At 42.5% G+C, this 24,379-nt stretch overlaps 1 protein-coding gene across 12 annotated transcripts in view; it reads left to right on the top strand.

The window, feature by feature from the left end:
- LOC117741308 (arf-GAP with Rho-GAP domain, ANK repeat and PH domain-containing protein 1-like) overlaps positions 1 to 24,379 on the top strand; it is a 46,251-nt gene that overhangs the window by 19,800 nt on the left and 2,072 nt on the right. For 4 of the 12 annotated variants that reach the window (XM_034548270.1, XM_034548263.1, XM_034548265.1 and 1 more), the window contains exons 10-32: positions 3,105 to 3,211; positions 4,011 to 4,210; positions 4,514 to 4,599; positions 5,075 to 5,257; positions 12,114 to 12,288; positions 12,697 to 12,831; positions 13,060 to 13,195; positions 13,447 to 13,549; positions 14,288 to 14,480; positions 14,699 to 14,744; positions 14,997 to 15,160; positions 15,582 to 15,794; positions 16,489 to 16,594; positions 16,684 to 16,831; positions 17,425 to 17,508; positions 17,768 to 17,845; positions 18,490 to 18,607; positions 19,411 to 19,524; positions 19,609 to 19,754; positions 19,852 to 19,934; positions 20,470 to 20,529; positions 20,978 to 21,087; positions 21,178 to 21,679. In XM_034548270.1, the coding sequence (XP_034404161.1) occupies positions 3,105 to 3,211; positions 4,011 to 4,210; positions 4,514 to 4,599; positions 5,075 to 5,257; positions 12,114 to 12,288; positions 12,697 to 12,831; positions 13,060 to 13,195; positions 13,447 to 13,549; positions 14,288 to 14,480; positions 14,699 to 14,744; positions 14,997 to 15,160; positions 15,582 to 15,794; positions 16,489 to 16,594; positions 16,684 to 16,831; positions 17,425 to 17,508; positions 17,768 to 17,845; positions 18,490 to 18,607; positions 19,411 to 19,524; positions 19,609 to 19,754; positions 19,852 to 19,934; positions 20,470 to 20,529; positions 20,978 to 21,087; positions 21,178 to 21,365 (2,976 nt within the window). In that variant the 3' untranslated portion in view covers positions 21,366 to 21,679. Of the gene's footprint in view, positions 1 to 3,104; positions 3,212 to 4,010; positions 4,211 to 4,513; positions 4,600 to 5,074; positions 5,258 to 12,113; positions 12,289 to 12,696; positions 12,832 to 13,059; positions 13,196 to 13,446; positions 13,550 to 14,287; positions 14,481 to 14,698; positions 14,745 to 14,996; positions 15,161 to 15,581; positions 15,795 to 16,488; positions 16,595 to 16,683; positions 16,832 to 17,424; positions 17,509 to 17,767; positions 17,846 to 18,489; positions 18,608 to 19,410; positions 19,525 to 19,608; positions 19,755 to 19,851; positions 19,935 to 20,469; positions 20,530 to 20,977; positions 21,088 to 21,177; positions 21,680 to 22,362; positions 22,427 to 22,750; positions 22,910 to 23,784; positions 23,848 to 24,028; positions 24,067 to 24,379 lie in introns of those variants that run through there. The other 8 variants (XR_004610712.1, XR_004610711.1, XM_034548269.1 and 5 more) reach the window with 8 other exon arrangements.

Below are 24,379 nucleotides of genomic sequence, written 5' to 3'. Positions count from 1 at the left end.
GTTCAATCATGGTACGATGGGGACAGGGTTGCTCCTCCCACGTCTCCTTGGCGATGTCCAGAAGGCCCCTGGGTTTGTGAGAATACAACAGGTCAAAGGGTGAGAAGCCAGTGTAAGCCTGAGGCACCTCTCTTACCGCAAACAGAAGGTAGGGTAACAGCTGGTCCCAGTTTCTTCCGTCTTTGTCAATGGCCTTCCTCAGCATGGCTTTGAGGGTCTTGTTGAACTTCTCCACTAGCCCATCTGTCTGGGGGTGGTAGACCGAGGCTCTCACCTGTTTCACGTGTAACAGCGCACACAACTCCTTGGTGACCCTCGACATAAAGGGGGTCCCCTGGTCGGTAAGAATCTCCTTTGGAATCCCCACGCGGCTGCTGAAGAGGAACAGTTCTTTTGCTATTTGTTTAGCATTGGCCTTTCTTAAAGGGACGGCTTCCGGATAACGGGTGGCGTAGTCCACTATGACCAAGATGTACTGGTGCCCCCGGACACTTTTGGGCAGGGGACCCACAATATCCATGCCTACTCGTTCAAAGGTTTTTTTTATAATAGGCAAAGGGATAAGGGGGTTCCGGTACGTCGGTTTCGGAGCGGTGACCTGACAATCTGGGCAGCTGCGGCAGTAGTTCTCTATCTCCTTGTGGACTCCGGGACAAAAAAACCTCTGTAACACCCTCTCTTTAGTCTTCTCTACGCCCAAGTGCGCTCCCAGCAAGTGAGTGTGGGCCAACTGCAGAACTGTGGAGCGGTGAGGCCGGGGCACAAGTAGTTGCTCAACGATTTGGTCCTTACTTCTTGTTACTTGATACAAAAGGCCATTTTTCACTGAAAAATGAGGGTAGGAAGGGGTCAACCGGGTTCCCACCAACGTTCCCTCTAGGACCTGGACGTTTCTTAAGGCATTACCCAGAGTCAGGTCCTGCAACTGTGCGGTTCCATACTGACCTTTTAAGGGGCAGTGTTTCTCGCGGGCCATCAGTGTCCTCCTCACTTGGCCCAGGTTGGGGCTCAGCGTCATCCGACTCAGCTCCACTAGAAGCTTCTGCCAAGGCTTGGACTGACAGTTTGCGGGGCTCCCGACTAAGCTTCTTTAGGGCTTCCCTCCACAGCATCCGGAAAGCTGGGAAGTCACGCCCGATCAGGACTGGGACCGGGAGGTCCCGGATTACTCCCACCTCGACATTAAACGTGCCCTTAGTTGTGGTCAGTTTCACTACGGTGGTTGGATACTCTCGGGTATCTCCGTGGACACAAACCACCGGGACGGGATCGCCTTGAGCCGGGGACGTTGCCTCCAAAACTGCCTCCTGGACTAGGGTCCGAGCACTTCCTGAATCGAGCAAGGCTTCTAGGTCCCGTCGATTCACCTTTACGGGGCACGTTGGTCGCCGGTCCCTACTTTCGCCCAGGAGGGCAGCAAAGTGGACATGGGGGCCGCTGGCGGATTCCGCTGTGGGCATGGGCTCGTCTAGCCTTTCACACTGCCAGGAGATGTGGCCGAATTTGCCACAGCGATAGCACTGGCGGGGCTCTGGGTTCCGGAACGCTCGTGGCTGTCCAGGTGAACTACCGCCTCTGCTGGGTGGGTCCGAGTGAGAGTTGGCCAGGGCCGGACCTCTTTGGCGACTCACACTTGGCCGGGCCGGGACAGAAGCCACCGGCGCTTCACAGGGTGATCGGAGCATGTCCGAGGCCGCCTGAAACTGTTCTACGGCTTCTACCAACCCTGTGGCCGTTGTTAACTTTTGGTGGCCAATTATTTTTTTTGCCTCGTACGGTAGACCCCGTAGATACTTGTCCATAACCAGGGTTTCTATCATGTCTGCCGGGCTGTGTTTGTCCGGTTCCAACCACCTTTTCGCCACTCGTATCAACTCGTGCATTTGGGACCGGGGCGTCTCTCCGCTTAGGAAAGTCCAGTTATGAAACCGTTGGGCCATGCTAAATTTGGTGAGCCCCTGGCGACTCAAAATCTCCCCCTTTAACTGGTCGTAGTCGTGGGCAATATCAGCCTCTACATCTCGAAATGCTTTAAGGGCCTCACCGGATAGGAAAGGCGCCAGAAGTCCAACCCACTGTCTCTTTGGCCACCCTTCTCGAGTCGCCGTAGCTTCAAAGGTATGAAGGTAAGCTTCCACATCGTCGGTCACGCCAAGTTTAGGGATGTAATCAGCAGCCCTGGGCTTCGACTCTGGCCTCTGCCCGAGCTCCTGCTCCTTCAGTTCATTAGCCCTGATTTGCTGTGCCAACAGGGCACCGCTGATTTCCTGCTGCGCCCTCTGGCTCTCCAACAGCATCTGCATCAGTGGCTCCATTTTGGATTGGTGGCCTGGGGTTTGAAGTTCTGAAAAAAGTTGGGACAAGTCGTCAATATCTCCTCTCTCAATCATCCGCACTTTGGCCCCAGTGCCCGCATTCTCCACCACCTGTAGTGTCACGGGCTGTCGCTAGGACAGGCTAGCCTGGGGCGGTGCAAAGAGAGAGATGAACACAGGCACGTCCGAGGGTATTTAACAAAAAGTCCAGGTTTATTTCCCATCCCACCAGCAAGGTAACATCCAAAAACAACAAAGTATCAAAAAAAGGTCCAGTTAGATAACCCAAAACATCCCGGAGGAGAAAGTGGTTAATTAACCAAACAAAAACTCAATCCTGGTGAATCCAGGCTACGAGGTCCTCTCCCTTGTTGTCCTCTTCCAGGTGCTCGTGGGTTCACCTTCCGCTCTTCTTTCTCCTTCCCAGGTGCTCTCCCTTAAGTCTCCCAGTCCTGCCTCAATCAGGTGCCTTAAGCAGCTGCAGCTGGGTGAGCGGTGAGGCAGGCTGGGAGATGTAGTTTTTGCACTGGTGGCCACTCTGTAGCGCCCCTCCACTACCTGTCCCCTTGTGATGCCACAATATATATATTCAATATGTAGATATATATATTCAATATGTAGATATATATATTCAATATGTAGATTAACTGATGGTGTTTCTTTCAGTCTACTACTCATTATGCGAAACATTAAAGTTAATGTCATAAGGCAATTTCAAATAATATTTAAACACAAAGTTTAAGAGCAACTCACTCAGACAAATACATCCTTGTTCCTTTTTTCTTCCAGGACTATCGTTTAGGAGTGGGTATCACATCTATTGAGATGAATGTAGGAAATGTTAAAGACACAGATCGTCGTGGCTTTGATCTCACTACGCCTTACCGGATATTCAGGTACTGCACGTACACTAAAATGCATCACACACACACACTTTCTGTCGTGTATACTGTAAACCTAGACCCTTGCCCTGGATGTGCGCTTTGTGTCTGTAAGTATCTTGTGCACAAGGTCTAAATGGTTATTACTTTTTTGTATCTCATTCTTCCTGGTAAATCGTTGGCTCAGCTCGACTTGGCGCAAGGATATTCAGAGGAAATAACATCATGTTGTTATACTGAGAACTCCCACTGTCCAGCTATCCTCAGCTGGACATCTTTGGACAATCTGAAAAGCCCTTTGTATGTGTGTGAAGTAGAGTGAGGGAGTTTGTTAACATGCATACTAATGTGTGTGTGTGTGTGTAGGCATGTTTCATTGCCGTTCTGTGTGTGTGTGTGTGTGTGTGTGTGTGTGTGTGTTTTTGTTGGTGTGGTGTGTTTATGTTGGTGTGGTGTGTGTGTGTGTGTAAAAGTGTTTTTGTTGTTGTGGTCTTTTGGCTGACAGTGCAAGGACTCAGCTTGAGCAGTGTGTGTGTGACAGACAGAGATGTGTTTTTAGACAGATGAGAAGAGGAAGAATTCAGACATGCGATTCTGCGTTAAGCCACAAATCTGTCTACGTGTTTCGTATAGTTATTACATTATTTTTAGCGAAACAAGAACAGAGTAAGTCAGTGGGCCAATGGGCATAAGGAGACACTCCCACACACACAGAGAGCAAACGCAGGCTTTCTCGTTTCTATCACTTGGTAGTTGTTATCGGCATCATAATGTCGGCATTGACACTCGGCCGTGTGTTTATCTCTCTGCGCAGCTTCATCGCAGAATCAGAGCAGCTACGAGAGCAGTGGGTGGACGCCATGCGGGATGCGATAGATGAGGCACTGTCGAATAGCGAGGTCGCACAGCAGATCTGGGCGGAGCCCAGTAACAGTCTTTGTGCCGACTGTGAGGCTCCCCAGCCGGAATGGGCTGCCATCAACTTGTGCGTGGTGGTCTGCAAGCGATGCGCAGGTTTGTGTTCGTGGGTTTGGATTCGTTTATTTTTGTCTTCACGAGTTGCAAACGTGTGTGCATTGTGAAGTTTTTCTCTAAAACAAAAGTTTATATTGTTTTGGAGTGTCATTTTTATACATGTCTTCAATATATGTTTAGTATTATACAAGGGATATATTGTTATATATAGATTTTGACAGTGACATGACAAATATCAATTAGCCTGATGTGAGAACTCTTGGTTGCATGGTTGCTGTAGAATTTCACAGTTTGTGTGTGTGTGTGTGTGTGTGTGTGTGTGTGTGTGTGTGTGTGTTCCAGGCGAGCACAGAGGACTGGGACCTAGCATCTCCAAGGTTCGTAGTCTGAAGATGGACAGGAAAGTCTGGACAGAGGAGCTGATACAGGTACGAACACACAGGAGTTTTTAAAACAGAATAAAAGATCTTTAACAATATAATATACAATGTCCCTACAGTGACCTGAACTACTAATTCATGACCAATTAATTTAGCAGCTTAAACCCAGATAGAGCTGCATATTACTATATACTGATACTATATACTTTATGTTAATCCTTATGAAGCTCAGAATGTGAAGTTTGTGGACACTGGGTCAGGGGTTGGATTCAAGTCTGTGGTCATTTCTGAGGCAGTATTTAGTGATGTTACATTATATTGATTTACGCACATGAGGGTAGAGAATATTAGCAGCTTGGTCCAATATAATAGGATGAAAATAATAATATAGAAAATGTACAGGCATACTTAATAAACTGCAAAAGGTATATGGTCAGACAACAGTGCACATCTTGACCTCTGCACATGCTTCCTATCCCCTTCAATGTGGAAACATTTCTCCTAAACCCTACCTGTGATGCAGGTGTTTCTGTTGCTGGGCAACAAACGGGTAAACAGCTTTTGGGCAGCTAACGTACCGCCAAGTGAAGCTTTGACACCCTTGAGCTGCAGTGAAGAGAGGCGGCGATTCATCACCAACAAATACCGCCAGGGCAAATACAGAAAGTACCACCCTCTGTACGGAAACCAGAGAGAGCTCAACCATGTAAGTTAGAGTCACTGCTTTGATTGTTTGTCTAACATTTCGATATGATATGTACACTGGTTATAGAGATTTCATTTACAAAACCACATTATGGAAATCAGTCAACAGACCTTGGGTAAGAGAGGTTTAGGGAGGATGGTTGGTTTAGCAATCCGCTATGACTTAATTGTCTCTTTAACCAACAATGGTTACTTCATTTATTCATTTGCTTTGGTGCATGTAGTAATAGTATTGACTGCTCCCTTTACATCACAATACAGTTCCTCCTTTAAGGTTTTTTCCAGCAGCTGTATGCATGTCTCATAGAGTGCCACAGGCTTAGTTGTGACTGGATTTTGCACGGCATATACACACATACACTGTACATCTGCATGCTTACTACTCAGACAGTGACTAAGATTACAAGAATAAAGAAGAGACTGTCAAGATCCGACTGTCCTGATCCGTTTGATAGATTGACTGACGGAGAGCAAAAAACTGGCTTTCCCAGTGAAATTAGTTCGTTTGTGAAAATAATTTTTTTTGGGTTCAATGTTGCACTAAAAAAAGAGTATTTATTATTTTAAGCACATGTGAAAGCACAAATCTTGAAAGTCCAAAATAGCAAGTATGTATGTTTCCCCTTTCCAGATAGCTGATTCAGGCAAGCTATATTTGTCACTTTAACTCAAAGTGGGGCATTTAAGAAAATGTTTTGAACTGGTTGGAGTTAAACGCAGGTTCCTAGATTGCAAAAGCTGGCTGAATCCCAGATTGAGTTTGTCTCAAACTCTTGTGAATTCCCAGCTTGCTTGAGTCATCAATGTTTGCAAAACACATACACTCATACTAGTGGTGTAAGAGAATGGGCAGTGGTCTCTATGTCAGGGAAATATTACAATAAAGTCAGGAATTACAGTACCTGAAGACAACAGCCCTCTCAGAATGGACTACTAGCCAGTCTGATCTGTGCTTGTGTCCCTGTTAATGAAAGAGCTCAGAAAATGCATCCCTCTGCCCTGTAAACAGGATAAACTTGGTCAGAAACAGGACACTTGGGAATTCTTAATGGCGAGAGTCTGGCATTTTATATTGTGCCTTTGCTGCGCTCCACTGTGTGCGGGGAATGTCTTAGTGTGTCAGACCCTGCTAGGTCACTCATTAGCTGCTTAACCCACTTACTGCAAACAATGTGGACCGCTCACAGACGCACTGAGTGTGCGAGTGAGTCAAATTCAGCACCTGACTGAGTTCTGTTTTTCCTCCCTCAAGTGTTCAAGTTTGTGTAAATGTGTGTGAGTGAGTCACTGTGTTTGGGATGTACAGAAGGAGACAAGGGAAGTGTTCTTATTGCCATCCCCCATACTAATCACTACTTGTTTTGTTCACCTGCTGGTCCTCCCTTCATGTATTCCTCCTCCATGATGGCCTTCTCTTTTTCCTTTTGTTTCTACCTTTTGTCCTTTTGAGTTCAGAACTCCCCCTGCAGACGGATGCTGCTCTACCTGTTATTTTACATTCAAGTTACTTTAGGTTCCTCAGTTCTGCATTGCTACACTTTCCACTTGGGTGTGCCTTAAGAAATGGTAGCCTGCAGTGGGTTTGTGTTACCTATGCGGTTGTGGGACAAGGCATTGACAATAAAGCAGTGTGTGCGAGGGTGGAAAGGAGAGGGAAACAGAAATGTGTACTGTGTCTGTGGCTCACATTCAGGTTTGTTTATCAAGCCCTGGAGTTTTATCCCCACGTCTCTTGTTTTTCCTTTTCTCTCTGAATGTGACATCATTACACACTGCTTCAGCTGGAATGTGCTGTAACTCCGCCTCTCCCTCTCTTCCCCTCCTCATTGTTTGCTGTGACTGGAGAAGAAAGTTGATCTCTTCACTCCTGGCTCCTTTTCTTATTCGTAAGTTGCTGGTGTTTCTTTAACTTTCTGCCAGACGGAAGCGTCACAAACTAGTTTTTCTTTTCCGCATGTGCAACCTTGTGTGCCTGCCTTTTGTCCACTGACATTCAAACAGAGCAGTGAAAACGAACAGGTAAGGTTGTGTGTGCTCGTGAGCGGTAGGAGAGGGGAGTGAACGTATTTGTGTGTTGTTGTAGATCACCTCTAGGTTGGAGTGAGTGTCTATATATATATATATATATATATATATATATATAGTGTCAATGGACTTTGGATCTCTGACAGTATACGATCTCAGTGCAATAAAAGAAACTCATTCTTGAATGTGTTTGTGGGTCACAGTTTTGTCTCAAGGCTGCTCAACTGCTACTGTAGCTCTAAGTGAGCACATTACAGTTATTGTGTGTATGGGTTTCACTGGGAGTGGGCTGAGATTTGTTAACATGCATACTTATGTGTGTGTGTGTAGGCATGTTTCACTGCCGTTCTTTTGGACTGTGTTGCTCTCTGTGTGTGTGTGTGTGTGTGTGTGTGTCCATGTGTTCTCTATGTAATCGGAGGAGAAAAATACGCTCACCTCTGTCAATGGACATCATTGTCTCTCTCCCCTGCTTTGTGTCCTCTCTCTTTTATCTCTATCTAGTCAACTATTGATGCTTTCCACAGTCTTTCGATCATTAATTGGGTTTCATATCCTCTTGAAAGAACATAGTGTTCATGTTTTAATGAAGCATTATTCAAAATGTGTTGGACATGCCAAAAATCCCAAATGCTTCATCTTGGTTTTCTCTTTTTGTGTGGTATGGGTTTGCCAGTCTTGCTTCGTTGTGTCTTTTATTATTTCTATACTAATATTTGCACCTTTTGATTGACATGTCAAATTTCTCAAAATGCTTTGTTGTTTGGTGTTTTTTTTATGTCTTTGTGAGAGAGCGAATAAGCCAAAGCGCATTGTTTGGGGTGGAGGTTTGACATTTGTATGTGTGCCAAATTTAAGTTAGGGACAGTTATGTAAAGTAAGTTTTCATACATCTTTGTTGCATTGGTGAAAGCGAAAACTGTCTGCTTTAGATTGTAAAACCCATTTACCATTTTTGACTTGAGCATTGATGAGTGAGTTAATATCCTCCCACCTGGACAACCCCAAACATGACTGATCCCAGTCTTTTTGAGCTTCTGTTTGTTGTGTCTATGTCGACGTCATGCTGGTGACAACCAGCATTTTATTTATTATAGCAAACACAGCTGAGAGGCGGTAGTAAAAACTTTTTATGGGCTTGTTTTTTGTGCTTTAATAGTTATGGAAAAGCTCCATCTCTTCTCCCCTTTCTTTCTGCTCGTTCTCTTGTCTCATCCTGTCTTCTTATTTTCTTCACTTTTTTTGTCTTTTTCTGTGTATGTCTTTCTTTTTGTTTTTCCTCTAAGCCGCTGGCATTCTTCTCTTCTCTTACCCTGCTTCATCTGTCTGGCTTTTTACCTCCTGCATCTCCCTCTCTCTCTCTGTGCACTGACCCTGGTTAGGTAATGACGGAACATATGTGAATAACTCTTTCTCATCTGGATTTAATATGTGGAAGTGCATACACACATGTTGAAATGTGTGTTCTTGGCTGGACATTCAGTACGTGCTAAAATGGACAAAGTCTGCTGCATGTGTGTGTCAGTACATAGGAGGTGTGTGTGTGTGTGTGTGTGTGTGTGTGTGTGTGTGTGTGTGTGTTATATTCAGTTTGTAGCCAAGTACAATTAGTCTCTAATTAATGTGCCCTACTAAAAGGCTTTCATCTTCCTTTCACAATATTTTCTTCTTTCTGTGTCTCACATCTTTCTTTTCCTCCATTTATGTCCAATATAACTGCAGAGGCCAGATGGAGGCCTGTGTTTTTAGACACACCCTGATAAAATCTCTCTCTTGGGAGATTTTGTAAGATTCCTTCTCTTTTCTCTCTCTCTCTCTCTCGTGCGTCCTTCCGTCCATTCGTTCATTACTCCCTGAGCAGATCTTGGAGAGCGTGAGGTTCTGATTGGTGCAACTCTGTCATAAGACACACAGTTGGCTATTGATATATTAAAGGACACTGACCTATATACAACATGGTCTTCACATGTATGTCCATATGGGACAGATTGATCGATATGTTCATTTTTACTGGAACACACACAGTTTTATCAGGCTTAGGTACGTGTCATCACAAAACATCACAATGTATTTGTTTTTTAACTGAATTGTGCTTGTCGTCCACTTACAGAACATCATGAATTGGCTCGGCTTGTAGCTTTGTGGCTATTGTTAGATCTGAATTGTTGACTTTTGTGGCTAGTGGTGGCATCCAGTAAAGCTAAACAAGATGACCAGGTTAATTCAGTTCATTCTCGTGAGGAAAAAGTAACTTGCAGGAAAGTGAAGCAACAGACTGCAAGAAGTAAATGGAATAATGAAAGAGATGCAATAAATTATGTTTCTGGCAAAGGAAAAGAGAAAATGTGATTCCATATCAAGCTGAAAACGAATCAAAGACAACCCCAGGTCAGCACTCTGTCTAGCACATGGTTTCCCGTTGATCCAAGATGGTGCTGCAAACTTACTGGCACTCATGTACTTTTCCGACTGTCTCATGGTGTAGGTATTCAGACTGAATTAAATCTTTCTCACCTCGGTTTGTTGTTACCTCCCCCAGCTATGCAGTCTACTGGAATGCTGCTGATGCTGATCACACATGCACACAATGTTATGTGCATGTGTAATCAGACATAAATATACACATAAATTGAATAGATTGGCCCATTTGTGATCGCTTCTCGATTCTATCATCAAAGTCAGTATCGGCCCGATATCCAATATCAATAGTATTGGATTGGTGCATCCCTAATCTACTCCTATTCCAAGGTTTTAAAAGGGAGCACTTCATTGTTTCCCCTTTCAACTTCCTTTATGCTACAATATAATGTCTTACAGCTATGTTTTTTAATACTGTCTAATATCTGATGTAAGTACATTTTAATATTTAGACAAATTTATTGAAAAAAAGACGTTAGTTAATATATTTCAATGACTTCTTCCCAGTATGCCTCTGTGTCATGCAAGTGGAAAGTCAGAAATCCCTCTTTAAATATCTGTTCAGTTTTGCCTTGCTATAAACATTATTTACTTATGTAATAATTTCAATATCTATCGTCAAACTGCTTTTCTTTATAGTGTATTAATTAATTAAGTATATTCCTTGCCTTATTCAGTTTGTCTGCACAATATATCAGCTTTTAAATCGTTCACTAGCATTTTTAGCCATAAAGAATGTATGTTCAAATGTACTTGAACATACATTCATTATTTTGCTCAATATGTACAAAAAACAAGAAGCTAATGAAAACTATGACTATTGAAGCCACTAAATTGCAGCGTAAAATAACATTGATTCCCTGCAATGTCTATGGTGGCACTCATGTGATCCATATAAGGCTGTTGGACACGTACATGGATGTGTTCCTCTCCAGAACGCTGGCTACCTTTTTGCGCAGATGTCTTCACTGTTGCGTGGCAGAGAAATTATGTTTGTTTCCACGTCTTTTGCAGGGATATCTTGTGCAATTTGAATCTTTGTTAATTGGTTTGTTTATGTGTGCATAGACGGTGTAGGCTCAACAGTGCTTAAGTAGAGGAGGGGTTCTGTCTGTGGGTGTGTGTGTGACAGACTGCTGTGGAATGTGTGTGAGTGTGTGTGTGTGTGTGTGTGTGTGTGTGTGTGTGTGTGTGTGTGTGTCCTCAGCTGTAAAAACACTACATCTTATTTCCCACCAAATCTGTGTGCATTTCCATCTTAATCTTTGTTTTTGGTCACATGACTTCATGTTGCACATTCAAAGGTTGTAATTAGTCTGCTTAGATGTAATGGAAATATTGTAAATACCTCAGTAGTTCCTTCTGTGAAATATCAACAAATGTAGCACTTCAGTACGAGTAGTAATTCAACATTAATTGTGCAGACCCACAAGACCAGTACAAGTTATCAGACCAGTTAGCTTTGTGTTCACTTCACTTGTGCTCCTTTTGAAAAGAAGCAAAAGGTTCATGGGGACTTGCAGACTAATCATTATAAAATGGCTGCAGGCTTCTTTGTTATTCAATCTTGAATACATGTGCATATAGTAGATTTAGAGTGGACTCAGCAATTGGCACAATACTTCAAACAATTGAGAATAATAACCACCACAGGTCCTATAAATCCCAAAATAATTAGTTTTTTTATTTATTGACAGTACAGTATATTTGTTTTCTCAACAATAACAAAAAAGACACTGCATTAACTTCCACTTGGTAAAGGCACAGCAGTGTTGACAGGTACGCGCCCATGTAGAGCAAGGATGCTTATTACACTGTTGGTGTTGTGGATCAGTAGAGGGCCTGCTGGAGGTTTTAACACACACACACACACACACACACACACACACACACACACACACACACACACTGAGTTTGACCCCGGCTGTTTCCCTCATAAACAAAGCTGACAGAGTTCTATGACATGATTAAAAGCTGGTCAGCAGCTGCACAACCACATTACAAAAGTCATCAGTTTATTATCAGTTCAGTATCTTTCTTACTCATTGTATCTCTTTATTTCTCTGCCACATTTGTACTGCATCTCCTACCATGTTGCTTTTTCCCAACCAGAGCGGTACTTAATAGTATTGCAATAAGAACTTACCAGGTTAAGATTCACTAGGTCAGCAAGTAAAATAGGTTAACTTTAAAAGGCAATTTCAGATTTTGTCATTCTATTCAATCCAAATAAATATGCTAATTGTACTTGCTGTGCTAGGGTTAGCTCAAATGGTATCTTTACGTCTAGTATTTGACGTAAATCAGAGGGGAGCATTCTGTAAAAAGCAACACATCACTGTCTCCGTCTGTTATGTTTGTACATGAGGATTTAATTGTGTTTTGATTTTCTCTCACTCTCCCCTTTTCCATAGGCTCTTTGTATAAATGTGCAGTGCAGCGATGTGCTGGAAACGTTAAGCCTAGTTTTCTGCGGTGCAAATGTGAATTGTTCAACTGGTATGGCAAGTTGGCCCACTGCTCTCTCCCTGGCCAACGCACACTCGCAACTCTTACAGGCTGAGTTAATAAGTCACAATCTCAACACAGGTACGGTAAGACTGGACATGCACAGGGTTACATAAAAGCACCTTTGTTTTACATTCATCAGATAATTTGTCAATCTATCTGGGTTGGATCCATGCCCTCTTTATTAAAAGCCTGATAGTGTTTATATTAATTGTCTACATTACAATAAAACTGTCAAACGTATTGTGAATTCAGTGCATCTTCCTTTCACTTTCTTTGAAGTGCCACGATTGTACCATCAGCATTTTTTAACATTCCTAAATGTTACAGAACACACATTCGGTTCATACTGTGCTCAGAAGTGTTTTTGTTTTCCACTTATCTTTACCAGATGCACTTCTTCTATATCAGATCGACTCCCAAGAGAGTACAGCCGGTATGTTTTTACACAAGCAGATTATTTTACTTTTGTTATTTGTTCTCCTTCAGAGCTCCCGCGGTCAGAAGTGATTGAAAGCATGGAGCCGCGCCATTACTCAGCACCACCTTGTGTGTCTCACAATGGCTTCCTGTTCAAGACTGCATCCATGGCTCGGGCTATTACAGAGCGCAAGGCCAAAGAGGGTATTCACGTCAACCAAATAACACTTACTTAAACCCCACAGTAACAAAGAACACTAATACTCAAGACGCTGTGTATTTGTAAAGCCTCTTTTTCAACAAAGTCAGTAGTTGTCTACACATTTAGGGACAAAATGTTGTCAACATACAAGACTACAGTGTCTACGGATGCCATTTATGTTACTATATTAATATTATGTTTTGTCAATCCTTATTTGTCCCTTCATGTAGAGTTCAGTCGTCGTTGGTGCACTGTGAACGATGGCACCTTCAGCTACTATGAGAGCGACAAAAACTCAAACCCTAACGGTGCTTTGAAGGCTTCAGAGATCGTCTGCTTGGCTGTTGACGCGCCTGAGAGACACGGGTATACACACGCACGCACACACACAAACTGATCCATATCCGATACAGGTTAAATTACTATCGCTATTAAAAAATAGAAAGACTATATAGAGCTAAAACTGAATCTGTTTTATTTTTCAGTCAGCCGTTCAAGGAAAACATTTACAATGCATGTCATGACCATGAAGATAGCTTTTTGATTACAAATATTATCCTTATTCCCTCCCATTTTGTTTCACTCTCTTCCTCCTAACCTCTTTTCTTAACACTCAGGTATGAGCACACCTTTGAACTTTACTCAGAGTCAGAGCGTCTCTATCTGTTTGGCACTGATGACCCAGACAGCCACAAGGAATGGGTCAAGTCTATTGCCAAGGTAACCACCAAATACCTATTGGGGTCTAGACACACAAACACAAATCCTTTTACTTTCTCCTCAGGTGGACCCATCCAGAGGGTATTTTTCTGTTGTGAAATTGGAGAGCTCTGATAAGTGGATTGTGTGCAGTTCCAGCTAAGCTGAGATGGGAAATGCTGCCTAGTGTTCCGGACAGGGCCAGCTAATGCTGACTTGTTTCCTGTGTCACTTATTTTCCTTTCCGAACAGCACTCTTTACATCATTGTCATTGTCAGCAGCATGATGATGTGCAGCAACAGTTACTTTGACCTTTTGCTGTGCAGAAACTGCTGAAAGTGGATGTTGCAAAGTGATTGAACACAATATCCTGCAATTATTGTAAAAACAATTGAATTTACACTAAAGTGATGCTGCATCGGAAATTTAAAACTATAAAGATTAAGACAAATAGCATCTTCTGGCTGATGCTCAGTAAAACCGAGCATCACAAGAAACATAAATGCCAGGATGGTAGATTGTCCTTCTACACGTCCATGGCTCCTGCAGGTCTAGCCTCAAAACAGCAATCCCCCTTGCAACCATTAAAATACTGTACCAGAGCTTTAACCTTCCTAACAATTGAATTAGTATCGGTTTTTTGAGAGGGGTACAGTTATGCACAGACTGAAGTGGGTAATCGTCATCAAAAGAGAAAGCAAACAATGATGAATCTGCAATGTATTAAAAAGCCATAATGCCCCCATTTTTATTTGTAGAGCTTTATCCCGGCCAGTGCAGAGCCGCTACTGCAGTTGGCTTTTGAGCGGATTGGGCGGCTGAAATGTAAAGACGGCTTGAACCTACAAACATCCAAGGTTGGCTGGTTTGCTCTGGTGGGCTCCACACTTCACGCTCACCTGGAGGACAGCCAGGAAGAGGAGATCCACCTCCGCAAACTGAATGAACTCTGTGAGTAAGACACATATACACAAACTGTATTTCTAACTGTATATGTATACACACAGAGTGATGATTGACAGAACAGTCATTTAGAAATAAACCAGAAATAAACACATCGGAGTATGAAATATAGAAGTTTGAAGGACAGACGTACTTGTGAAGCTTACTCGGTTTAAAAGTATGTCTAACTGAAATAATAAGATTACCATCAATTTATGTTTTTACAGCGATTCAACAAGACAACGAGGTGCTGGTTCTGGTGGAGAGAGGCAGGTGAGAGAGAGGAGGTTTTTAGAATGGTGCACCCTAACCCTGGTCACACAATGTAAAGCCACTGTATACAGTGTACAGTCAGTCTAGTAATGCAGATCTATTTTTCATTTAAATGTTACACTGAATCATTTATACTGAATCATTTCAGGTCTTTTTACTCTCTTGCATTTTTACCATTTCCTCTTCACTTGCTGAATGCCATTTTCTCTTTTTACCCCTGCTCTTCTCCCTTCGGTCTCTCTCTTTATTCAGAACTCTGTACATAGAGGGAGAGAGGAAGTTGGATTTTTCCGGCTGGTGTGGCGCCATCCAGGCGGCAGCGGGGAGTGGAGGAGACACACTGAGCCAGCAGCAGCTGACAGAGACAGACATACCCGTCATAGTACATAGCTGCATCGGCTACATCACGCAGTGCGGTGAGAGACGGACACAGTGTAATGCATTTACAGAGTCACAGCATTTTCTTCTATCACACACTGTGTTGACATACAAAGGAAAAGAACACACAGATATGCGTGCCGGACATTTATGTCACATTTACACCAGTACGGCAACATGCTTTTTAAGTTTCAGCCTTCAGAAACCAATGCATCAGCAGCGTTTTGCCAAATTAGGTCTAGTTTTGAGTTAAAATAACTGGTGTTTTAAACTTTTATACAAATTATTTTATTTAATTCATATGAGATATTTCTGAATCTGTAATGGCCATATGTTTTTTTCTGTTTTAAGTTGATTTTTAATCCTACAATGGTGTTACAGTATGTCTTTTCTGAGTGGTACAGTATATACATACCCTGTGATTGTAACATTATCTTGTGTATGCTTATTCTTTTCTAGGGTTAGCCTCTGAGGGGATATATCGTAAGAGCGGTGTGAACTCCCGCGTGAAAGCGCTGTGTGATAGATTCCGTCAGGATGCTCGCAGTCTCCATCTGAGAGAAGGAGAGCACCAGGTGGACGACGTCACCACCATGCTCAAACGCTTCTTCAGGGAGTTGGATGAAGGACTGTTCACATCAGAGGATGCCAGCTCCTGGCTCAGTGCTGCTGGTAAGATGCACAAGACTGTTGTTGTGCCCTGCAGCCTAGTCACGCTGGGATTTGAGGATGTGATGGTTCACAGATGTTTCCATTTTTTTTTCTATTCTTCCATAAAACCATGGATATCCAGGTGGATTGTATATTTTGTATGTGGGTTTTGGAGATACTGTGAGACTTCTGCTGCCATTCCAATACAATGGAGGTGAATAAAATGGAAAATGTCCTCGCCCTGGACAGTTTAAGAGACTATTTTCTACTTAACGTTGTATTGGTGCAGCATGAGAAGTTTCACTTCCAGAAAGTTTGGAGAACTGCAAACTATTTAAGCTACTCAGGAAACATAATGTAAGCAGAATGATTTCAGTTGCTAGATCAGATTTGCTGGAGATGCTGCAGCTAGGTCTCAGGTATTACCTTTCTGACACCTTCTGTTTTCATAAAGAACTCCATACAAACACCTGAACTTCTTCCCATGTCAGTTCACAAATGTGGCTTTTGTGTCAGAGCAGACAGTATGTATATCAGGAGAGTGTCACTTTGAACTTTGGTGGAATCTTGTTTTTTTCTTCCTCTCTTGCTGCATTGTGTAATAATGTCATCTCTATCCATCTCCCTCTTGCTCTCTTACACCTTCATCCTCTGCTTTCCATCTTTTCCCATCACTTCCTGACACTTCTCTTTTCCGTTCTGTTTCTTACTGCAGCTATTCAGGATATAAGCAAGAAAATCTCCCAGTTCCAGCTGCTGTTGAACAGACTGCCTTGTGTCAACAAGGCTACACTACAAGCCCTTATCAACCACCTCTATTGGTGAGAAACACACACATTTAAAATATATTGTATCTCTGTGCATGTCTTTATGCATATACCCATGTATAATTTCCCTGAATTTTCTTTAGCGTGCAGCGTTTTTCTGAGCTGAACCAGATGAACCTCCATAACCTGGCTATAGTATTCGGTCCCACACTGTTCCAGAGCGATGGGAAGGACGTAAATGCTAGCCGCGCAATAGAGGACCTCATACAGCACTACACGTTCATCTTTGAGGTCAGACTCACTGCTCACTGTTAGACAGAGGGATGACAGGAGGGTAAAACTATATTGTTCTCGAAACCGATTCATTTATCTAAATTGATGACATCAGTAAATGGCAAACCCAACACAGTGCAAAGTTTGAACAAGTTGAGATCTCAAAGAGCATGCTATCTTATATTGGTTGCAAGATTAAGCTCCAAAAAAGCAGAAAACCTTCAAAAACAGATGACAGTCTCTCCTTTTTTGTTATATTGTATTATAATCATTAAATTACTTTGTTGTTGATAATATTATCTTCTTATAACACTTTTTTAGAGAAGTAGATGAGAAAACTAGAGGAAAGTTAGGGTAAGATTGAGGAAATACATAATGATGGGAATGCCTCTCATGAGCTTAGAATGAAATCCCTGCAGCCATTGTCAAAAGTAACTAACCACCCATCCACAGAAAGCCTACAATGAGTAAACAAAGAGGGTTGTAATGCTGGTGGGGATTTCAGCCAGAGATCTAAAGATTGGCATGATGCTGTATTTAAAGTATTATGTCAGTTAATGGTTGAGTTATTGTTCGTGTGAGCGAATGATCGTGTTCATGCGTGTTTGCAGGTGGATGAACAGCAGCTACAGAAGCAGCTGAAAGAGATCACTGTTATCATCAAAGTGCGAGAGAAACTCAATACAAAGTTTCCCGTGAGTCACACACACTTGCACAAAACACTCTCCTGTTTGCTGCAGTTGGGCATCTATGCATTCTATTATTTGTTATCCTAATGTGTGTGTGTGTGTGTGTGTGTGTGTGTGTGTGTGTGTGTGTGTGTGTGTGTGTGTGTGTGTGTGTGTGTGTGTGTGTGTGTGTGTGTGTGTGTGTGTGTGTGTGTGTGTGTGTGTGTGTGTGTGTGTGTGTGTGTGTGTGTGTGTGTGTGTGTGTGTGTGTGTGTGTGTGTTTCAGAGTACTGAACCTGGAGGGCACTTCATCTGTACAGTGTACCTGGAGGAAAAGAAGGACACAGCAGAGCAACATGTCAAGGTGACCTGGACTTCACCAAATGAAACAACAGGCCTCATGCAGGAAACGATATAAAACCAAATGTCCTCATATTTGTTTTCGTATCCATGATTTGTTCTTATTTTGTTACTACCCGTTGATATCTGGGATTCACCAATGTTTTCTTTCTCTTGGTCCTCTCTGAGGTCAGAGACATTTGTACAAATGGTCGAGAGCACTCTTACTGTACCAATATATAAGAAAAAAATATTTTGTTTACACAGTCTACAAATTGTTGTAATTGGATTATTAAATATTGAGTCTAAGGAAATACTATTGGTCCATTGATACAAGTTAAGACTATAGGGATGATTTTGCGTGTGTTGAGCTTCTGAATGGCTTACATTACACAGTACTTCATGTTTAGTTAACTACCTCACTTTCACAGCTGCTGTGGTTCTTCTTCTGACAGGCTTTTTTTTGGAGGCATCTCCAATTTGTGGGCATGTGCTGGAGTATTTGCATACAGCACATCACATGTCCTTTATAGTTTTTAGGGTGTATAATGCTAATAATAAACAACGGCCACACACCTCCAATTTATGATCAATTAGTAGACAGCCATAATGTTGCCCTTTGATTAAGAGAGAAACACTCTGGAGTGACTGCGTTACTTCTTCCCTCAGATCCCTGGTTCTATGACGGCAGCAGAGCTGACCTGTGAGATCCTGGACCGGCGTAACATCCAGGTTAAAGGCAAAGAGTACTGGAACTGCTGGGAGGTCAGCGACAAGGAGGAAATGGGTGAGATGGATTGGAGGACAGAGGGCGGAGGGACAACCTTTGTCAAAAATCTTTTTTTGTGTTTTTGATGTCGATGCAGATAAGGCTTTGCCTCATTTACAGATGGGCTCTTGTGGTTAGGAAATCAACATGAGTTTGCATGTAAAAATAACATGAAAAATACAAAAGAAAGGCCAGCAGCAAACCAAAAACAATGACGCGAAGCTTGTGAAGTGCCCTCCACTCAAAACGCAGCATGACCTACTCCAAGTGACACCAAGCCCCAGAGGCAAGGAGATCATTCTCAACAATATGACTCTGCTGTGGTTGGTCTGGTATGTAGGACATCTGGTTCCCCGCCCACAAGCCTGTAGATGGCTTATCTAATGCCAGTAACTCACGACTGATTTGGCAGGTTTCCCATCACTGGCCAGTAAACCAATATGCTGATTACAGGAAGAGAAGGAAGAATGATGGAGGGAAAAAGAAGGGTATTAGAAAGTGTACGGGTGACTAGCTGGAGGGGATTCTCTCTGACGTCACTTTTCTATTACAATAACAAAGCTATTTTTGAGTTGGGTATGAAGGCGTGCGTCAAAGCACAAACTACTTGCAAAGAATGAAACGTGACGACACTGTATGCCAAATCTGCATTCCTTTGTCCACCGAAGTAGAAACCCAAAAACACAGCCTAATATCATTGCGCTTTGACAATAACGGCGTCAAAAGCTCAAGAGCTGTTTAAAATGATCAGGTCAATGATTTGATTGTTCTTAAAATTCTTTGCTATGACCGTGCGTTGTGTGTCGCTCTGCTACCTTCAGAACGTCCACTGCACTATCAGGAGCGAGTCTTACCCATCCTGCACTCCATTGGCACCGACTCCCATCTGCTCATCAAGAAACACCTCGCTATGGAGGCGATGATGGTCTACCTGGGTAAACGCACAAACCAACGGCCTTTCTAAATCACTGCATTGTTCGTCATCCACGTCACTTTATTCTTAATAATCTGCCCTCCAGCCAGTAAAGTGGATGCATCCAAACACGGGATGATGAAATTCGGAGAAGAGCGAAGCATCTTGGGATTGGGACGCTCCTCTGGAATTTTCCACGACCGATATTTCATCCTCAATTCCGACTCTCTCAGAATGTACAAGGAAGTCAGAGTAAGATTGACAGATTTAATCTGAACAAATGTGACTTTCTAATTTTCTTGTCCCACTCCTTCACGGGCTCTTCACTATGTCTTTCTCTGTCTGGCAGAGTAACTGTCCAGAACGTGATTGGCCAGTGAAAAACCTAAAGGTCTACATGGGTATTAAAAAGAAAGTCCGTCCTCCTACATGGTGAGTACATGCAGTGTTTCTGTCCTCCTCACGATTACTGACTTGCAAAGCAGTCTTTTTCCGCAGAGCGTATAAAGTGTGATCATCTTAAAATGAATATTAGGAATATACTCTTCTTGCTGAAAGGTACAAGCCTGATTTACAGTTTATACTTATTGGCAGAAAAGGAATGCTTAATAGTCACCACTTCTATAGCATTCAAGAGTACAAACTTTTTTGTTTTTTTTATTAGAACTATTTTCTTTGGTCAAATTCAAATAATAATGTGTTTTTTGTTGTAGACTTTGTTTATTAATCTCTATACTGTATCAAACCACTGATGATGAAGATAAGCTACACATGTTATTTATATACCTAAATTAAGCATCCATTGAATAATGCAAATGAATGAATATAAAAATAAAGAATACAATAGCTCATGGTGACTGGTAAACAGAATGACCACCAGGGGCCAGACTGAGCCCATGAATCGCTGAGCTGTTTTTAGTTGTACTGCCTTTGAACTAATTTCATCTTTCGGCCTTTGGGTTTCTAGTTGGGGACTGACAGTCGTGTATGAGAGTAAGAAACAAGAGAAGCAAAAGAGACAGCAGTGGTGAGTAAATGTCCAGATCTGTATGTACTACATTTCGACCTTTTTATATACATTACACAGACAATAGTACTCATAGCTCAGGCCAGTCCTGCTCATGTTGTCAGTTTCAACAAGCACACATAGTTTATTACCAGCTTTTTACTTTCATTTTACTGTTTTACCATGTAGTGTCACTCAGTAGGGACAATAGAACTGAAGATTATGAGTTTTTAAAATCTTTTAAAAATAATTGAGTTCCTGCCGTGCTACTTAAAGCATCATACAACACAATACTGTAGCTGTTTATCTTTTTGCAGTAGAAAGCAGCCTTCAGTGCAAACGTATGCAGTCGTTTTGACACGTCTGCTGTCCTTATCTTTAGCAGGCACTTCAATGTTTCCCTTAGTGGCAGTATAATTACATTTTTGATGTGCATGAAAACATAACCAATGTTAGAAAAAGCTAGCAGTTTCGCTGCAGGTGGTAAAAACGGATCAGGTCCCTGCGTGAGTGTTTGGAGAAGGAGGGGTGTGAAAGGTCGGTTCCACCCAGGAGGGAAACACGTGTACACCTGTGAGTGTGAGTGAGAGAGTACATCAGTTGAATATGTTGCATGCCCAGTGTTTGTCCGTGCGTTCACGTTGCAGTGGGCCTCTGCTCTGTCAACAGCGGTGGGAATCAGCACCGTTGTACTGGGAGTGCTGTTCTCGTCTCGCCGTAGGCAGCATCATTTCTTGGTCACGCTCCATCACCATGTTGGTCACAGCAAAAAAACACACACCAGAGAGGAAGAAACGGAGAGAGGGAAGGGGTGTGGAAGAAAGATAAAGAAGTCAGGGGGAGAAAGTGGAAAGTAGAGAGGCAACGTGTCACAGTGAAGGGGAGAAACTGTACACCAAGTAAGAAATTCTGCATCGCCTCCAGATAAATGAAAACTTAGTGAGGAGAGAAGAGTGGTTGGAGATAAGGCTGAAAGTCAAATTATGGAAAAAGTATTGGATGAGGATGTGCCCAAGTGGCTCTCTCTCCTAATCTTACTTACCCACCTGCACTTAATGTCGCTTAGTTTTATCCTGTTATTGCTTCTATCCCCTCAAAGCTCTCTCACATTCTTGCAGTCACTGCACTTCAGCTACTTCAATTTTCAGAATATTATGTAAATTTTATTCTGTGCCTTTTATAAAAACCTGAAAAGATGATAATTAGCATCAGTTATTCTTCTGTGTGTGTGTGTGTGTGTGTGTGTGTGTGTGTGTGTGTGTGTGTGTGTGTGTGTGTGTGTGCTATTAGCATGTGTGCCTAAGCTCTTGACTGTAGATACATGTGTGTTTGCTATGCACACTACGCTGTATCCTATTTAGTTCTCATGTCTGTATCAGTTTGTTGTTGTGTCTCAGTGAAGGGCAATAATTGTTGTAGTCTAAATCTGCTCGTAACAATAATCATTGTATAAATATAGCCTATTTAATCATCACCACAGCATCGCTGATGACTCGGGGGGCTATGTGAGTGGCATAAGATATGCACGCACACACAGACATTACAGCGACACAAATACACTTTTCACTGACACAGGCACGCACACCCACAGCTGAAGGTCCTAATCAGAGTTTTTTCTTTGTTGGGAGTTTAATTTAGGAATCACACTCATTGTTTATGCTCGTGGCGCTACCACCGGGTGCTTAAGTGAGGATGTGTCAATTTTTGTTTATCTTTCACTGTCTTCTGGTTCTCTCTCCAAATGTCTCTCGCTGACTTCTTGACACCCACTCTCTCACACACACACACACACACACACACACACACACACACACCCCTCTTGCCTCACTTTAACAGTCATCTATTTATTTGCAGGTATCTCTGCTGTGACTCCCAGTCAGAAATGAGGGAGTGGTATGCCACTTTTCTAAGTATCCAGGTACGAACACACACTCTATATTCACAGGCTTTAATTCACCTAATTTACGGATATTCTGTAAATCTGCCATTTGCAATAATTCATAATTTGTTTCCACTGGCCAATAATCTTTAAGGCTTGTAAAAAACAGACAGTGGCCCTTAGCGTTGGTGATCTCACTGCAAATTTGGAGCATACTTCAACAGGACAATTCAAATGACACATAAGATGCTCATGTTACATGAATATTTCCCATAACCTGGTGATGGGATTGCATTAATGTAAACTCTCCTCTTGCTCCCTCTCTTCACCTCTCCCTGTGTTCGTGTCCACTCTTCATTAAAGTACGATGGCAATGTGTGGCCTCAGGACGGAGTCCAGCAGACACGAGTGAGCCGCGTGTTGCCGGATACGCGCCACGGTAAAGTGTCACTGATACCGCTGCGTGGCAGTGAGAATGAGATGCGGAACAGCGTGGCAGCTTTCAGCCAAGACCCGCTTGCTGTGAGTGAACCTACCAATCACTGAGACTAATCTAGACCAGGAAGCTCAGACTAAAGCTACTGGCTTATCAGAGAAGTTCATGCTGAACAGGTGTTCCAGACCCTCAACCCTGATCTTCACCCAAGAGCTGAACAAATTTGACCTTTACATTTGGAGGACAAACGTCTCCACAGAATTTTAAAAAACATGCACATTCGGTGTTGCTTCCATATTTGTCTTCTCATTTTGTTATTCACTTCCAAAAGGAAGACAGGAGTTGGGGGTTACATCTGTGCAGAATCAATAACCTCTGTTCCATGATTCATCTTTGATTTATTCGTCATGACAGGATCTGGGTTCTTAAACTTTTGACCAAAAAATAGACTAAAGGGCGCTCCTTTGAAGTATTTTCATTAGCCTGGATTCCAGGACAGGAGAATAAATGATCAGGTTATGTCCGCGTCTACAAATGTTTAAGAATCCAGATGAGGTGAAGAGGAGTAGACGGCAGCATCTTCATATTGTAGGTTTGGATTGAGAGCCAAGAAAACAAGAATTACAGCAAGTCATTCTGGTGAGGCTTTGTCAAAGCACTGCAAAATACAGAAACTAAGAATAATACTGATAGAAGCAGTGTCAATACACTGCTTCTATCAGCTCAGAGTTGTGTACTTGGCAAGCGTTTGACGAGTATCATCACTGTAAGTTTGTTGGACTACATTTCAAGTGTACTGACATTAATCTAGACCCGTTCAACCTTACAGATAATGTTCTATTGATCTTCGTCTTTTCAGTGCATCGACTTTGATAAAAATAATATTTGAAGCGTGAGAGGAGGTGGGATTGCTTTGGCGATGCAGAAGCTGTATTTATGCAAGATGTTTGTGTATGTGGAGGTGGAGGCGAGGTGTGTGGGGGTGTGTGAGGACGGTTGACTGCTCCTGTTTATGACTCTCGAGGTAAATTCGATGTTTGTTGTGACTTTTGAACTTCTTCACACTTTTTAGACGTGCCATCCACAGCTGCTAGCCTCTTAATCTCTTTCACCCTACATTTACTTCCTGTCTCTAGTCAATCAGCCTATTCCTGCACCTCTCGGTTTCTCCATCTCTCATAACCCCTCTGCTGTTTATATTTCAGCTTTTTAGAGATGTTCGATAATGGTCGATGCAAGAAAGGTAAGACAATTTAACATTTACTTTTACGAGATTTGGGTTATGGGCCAGTAATAAAAGTGAATGAAGAAAACACATGACAAAGAAGTAAATGAAAAAGTGCTGCTGTAGCTCATCATTAATGCCTCTGAGTGGTATGGAGTGGTGAAACGATTAGGGAATTAGTCGAGCGACAGGAAATTCATAATTTTTAATAAAACATAAAAAATCAGTTACAGATTTTAGAATGAGGGCTGCTCCTTGTTTCTGTTGCATATGTTTAATAACAAAGTATTGTTATATCAAATTTCATGTTTTTGTTTGTTTCGTCTATTTT

This window comes from Cyclopterus lumpus, chromosome 13 (genome assembly GCF_009769545.1).
Source record: "Cyclopterus lumpus isolate fCycLum1 chromosome 13, fCycLum1.pri, whole genome shotgun sequence".
NCBI classification, from domain to species: Eukaryota; Metazoa; Chordata; class Actinopteri; order Perciformes; family Cyclopteridae; genus Cyclopterus; species Cyclopterus lumpus.
Note: the sequence above shows the minus strand (reverse complement) of the source record. Positions and strands in the feature narration are given on the sequence as shown.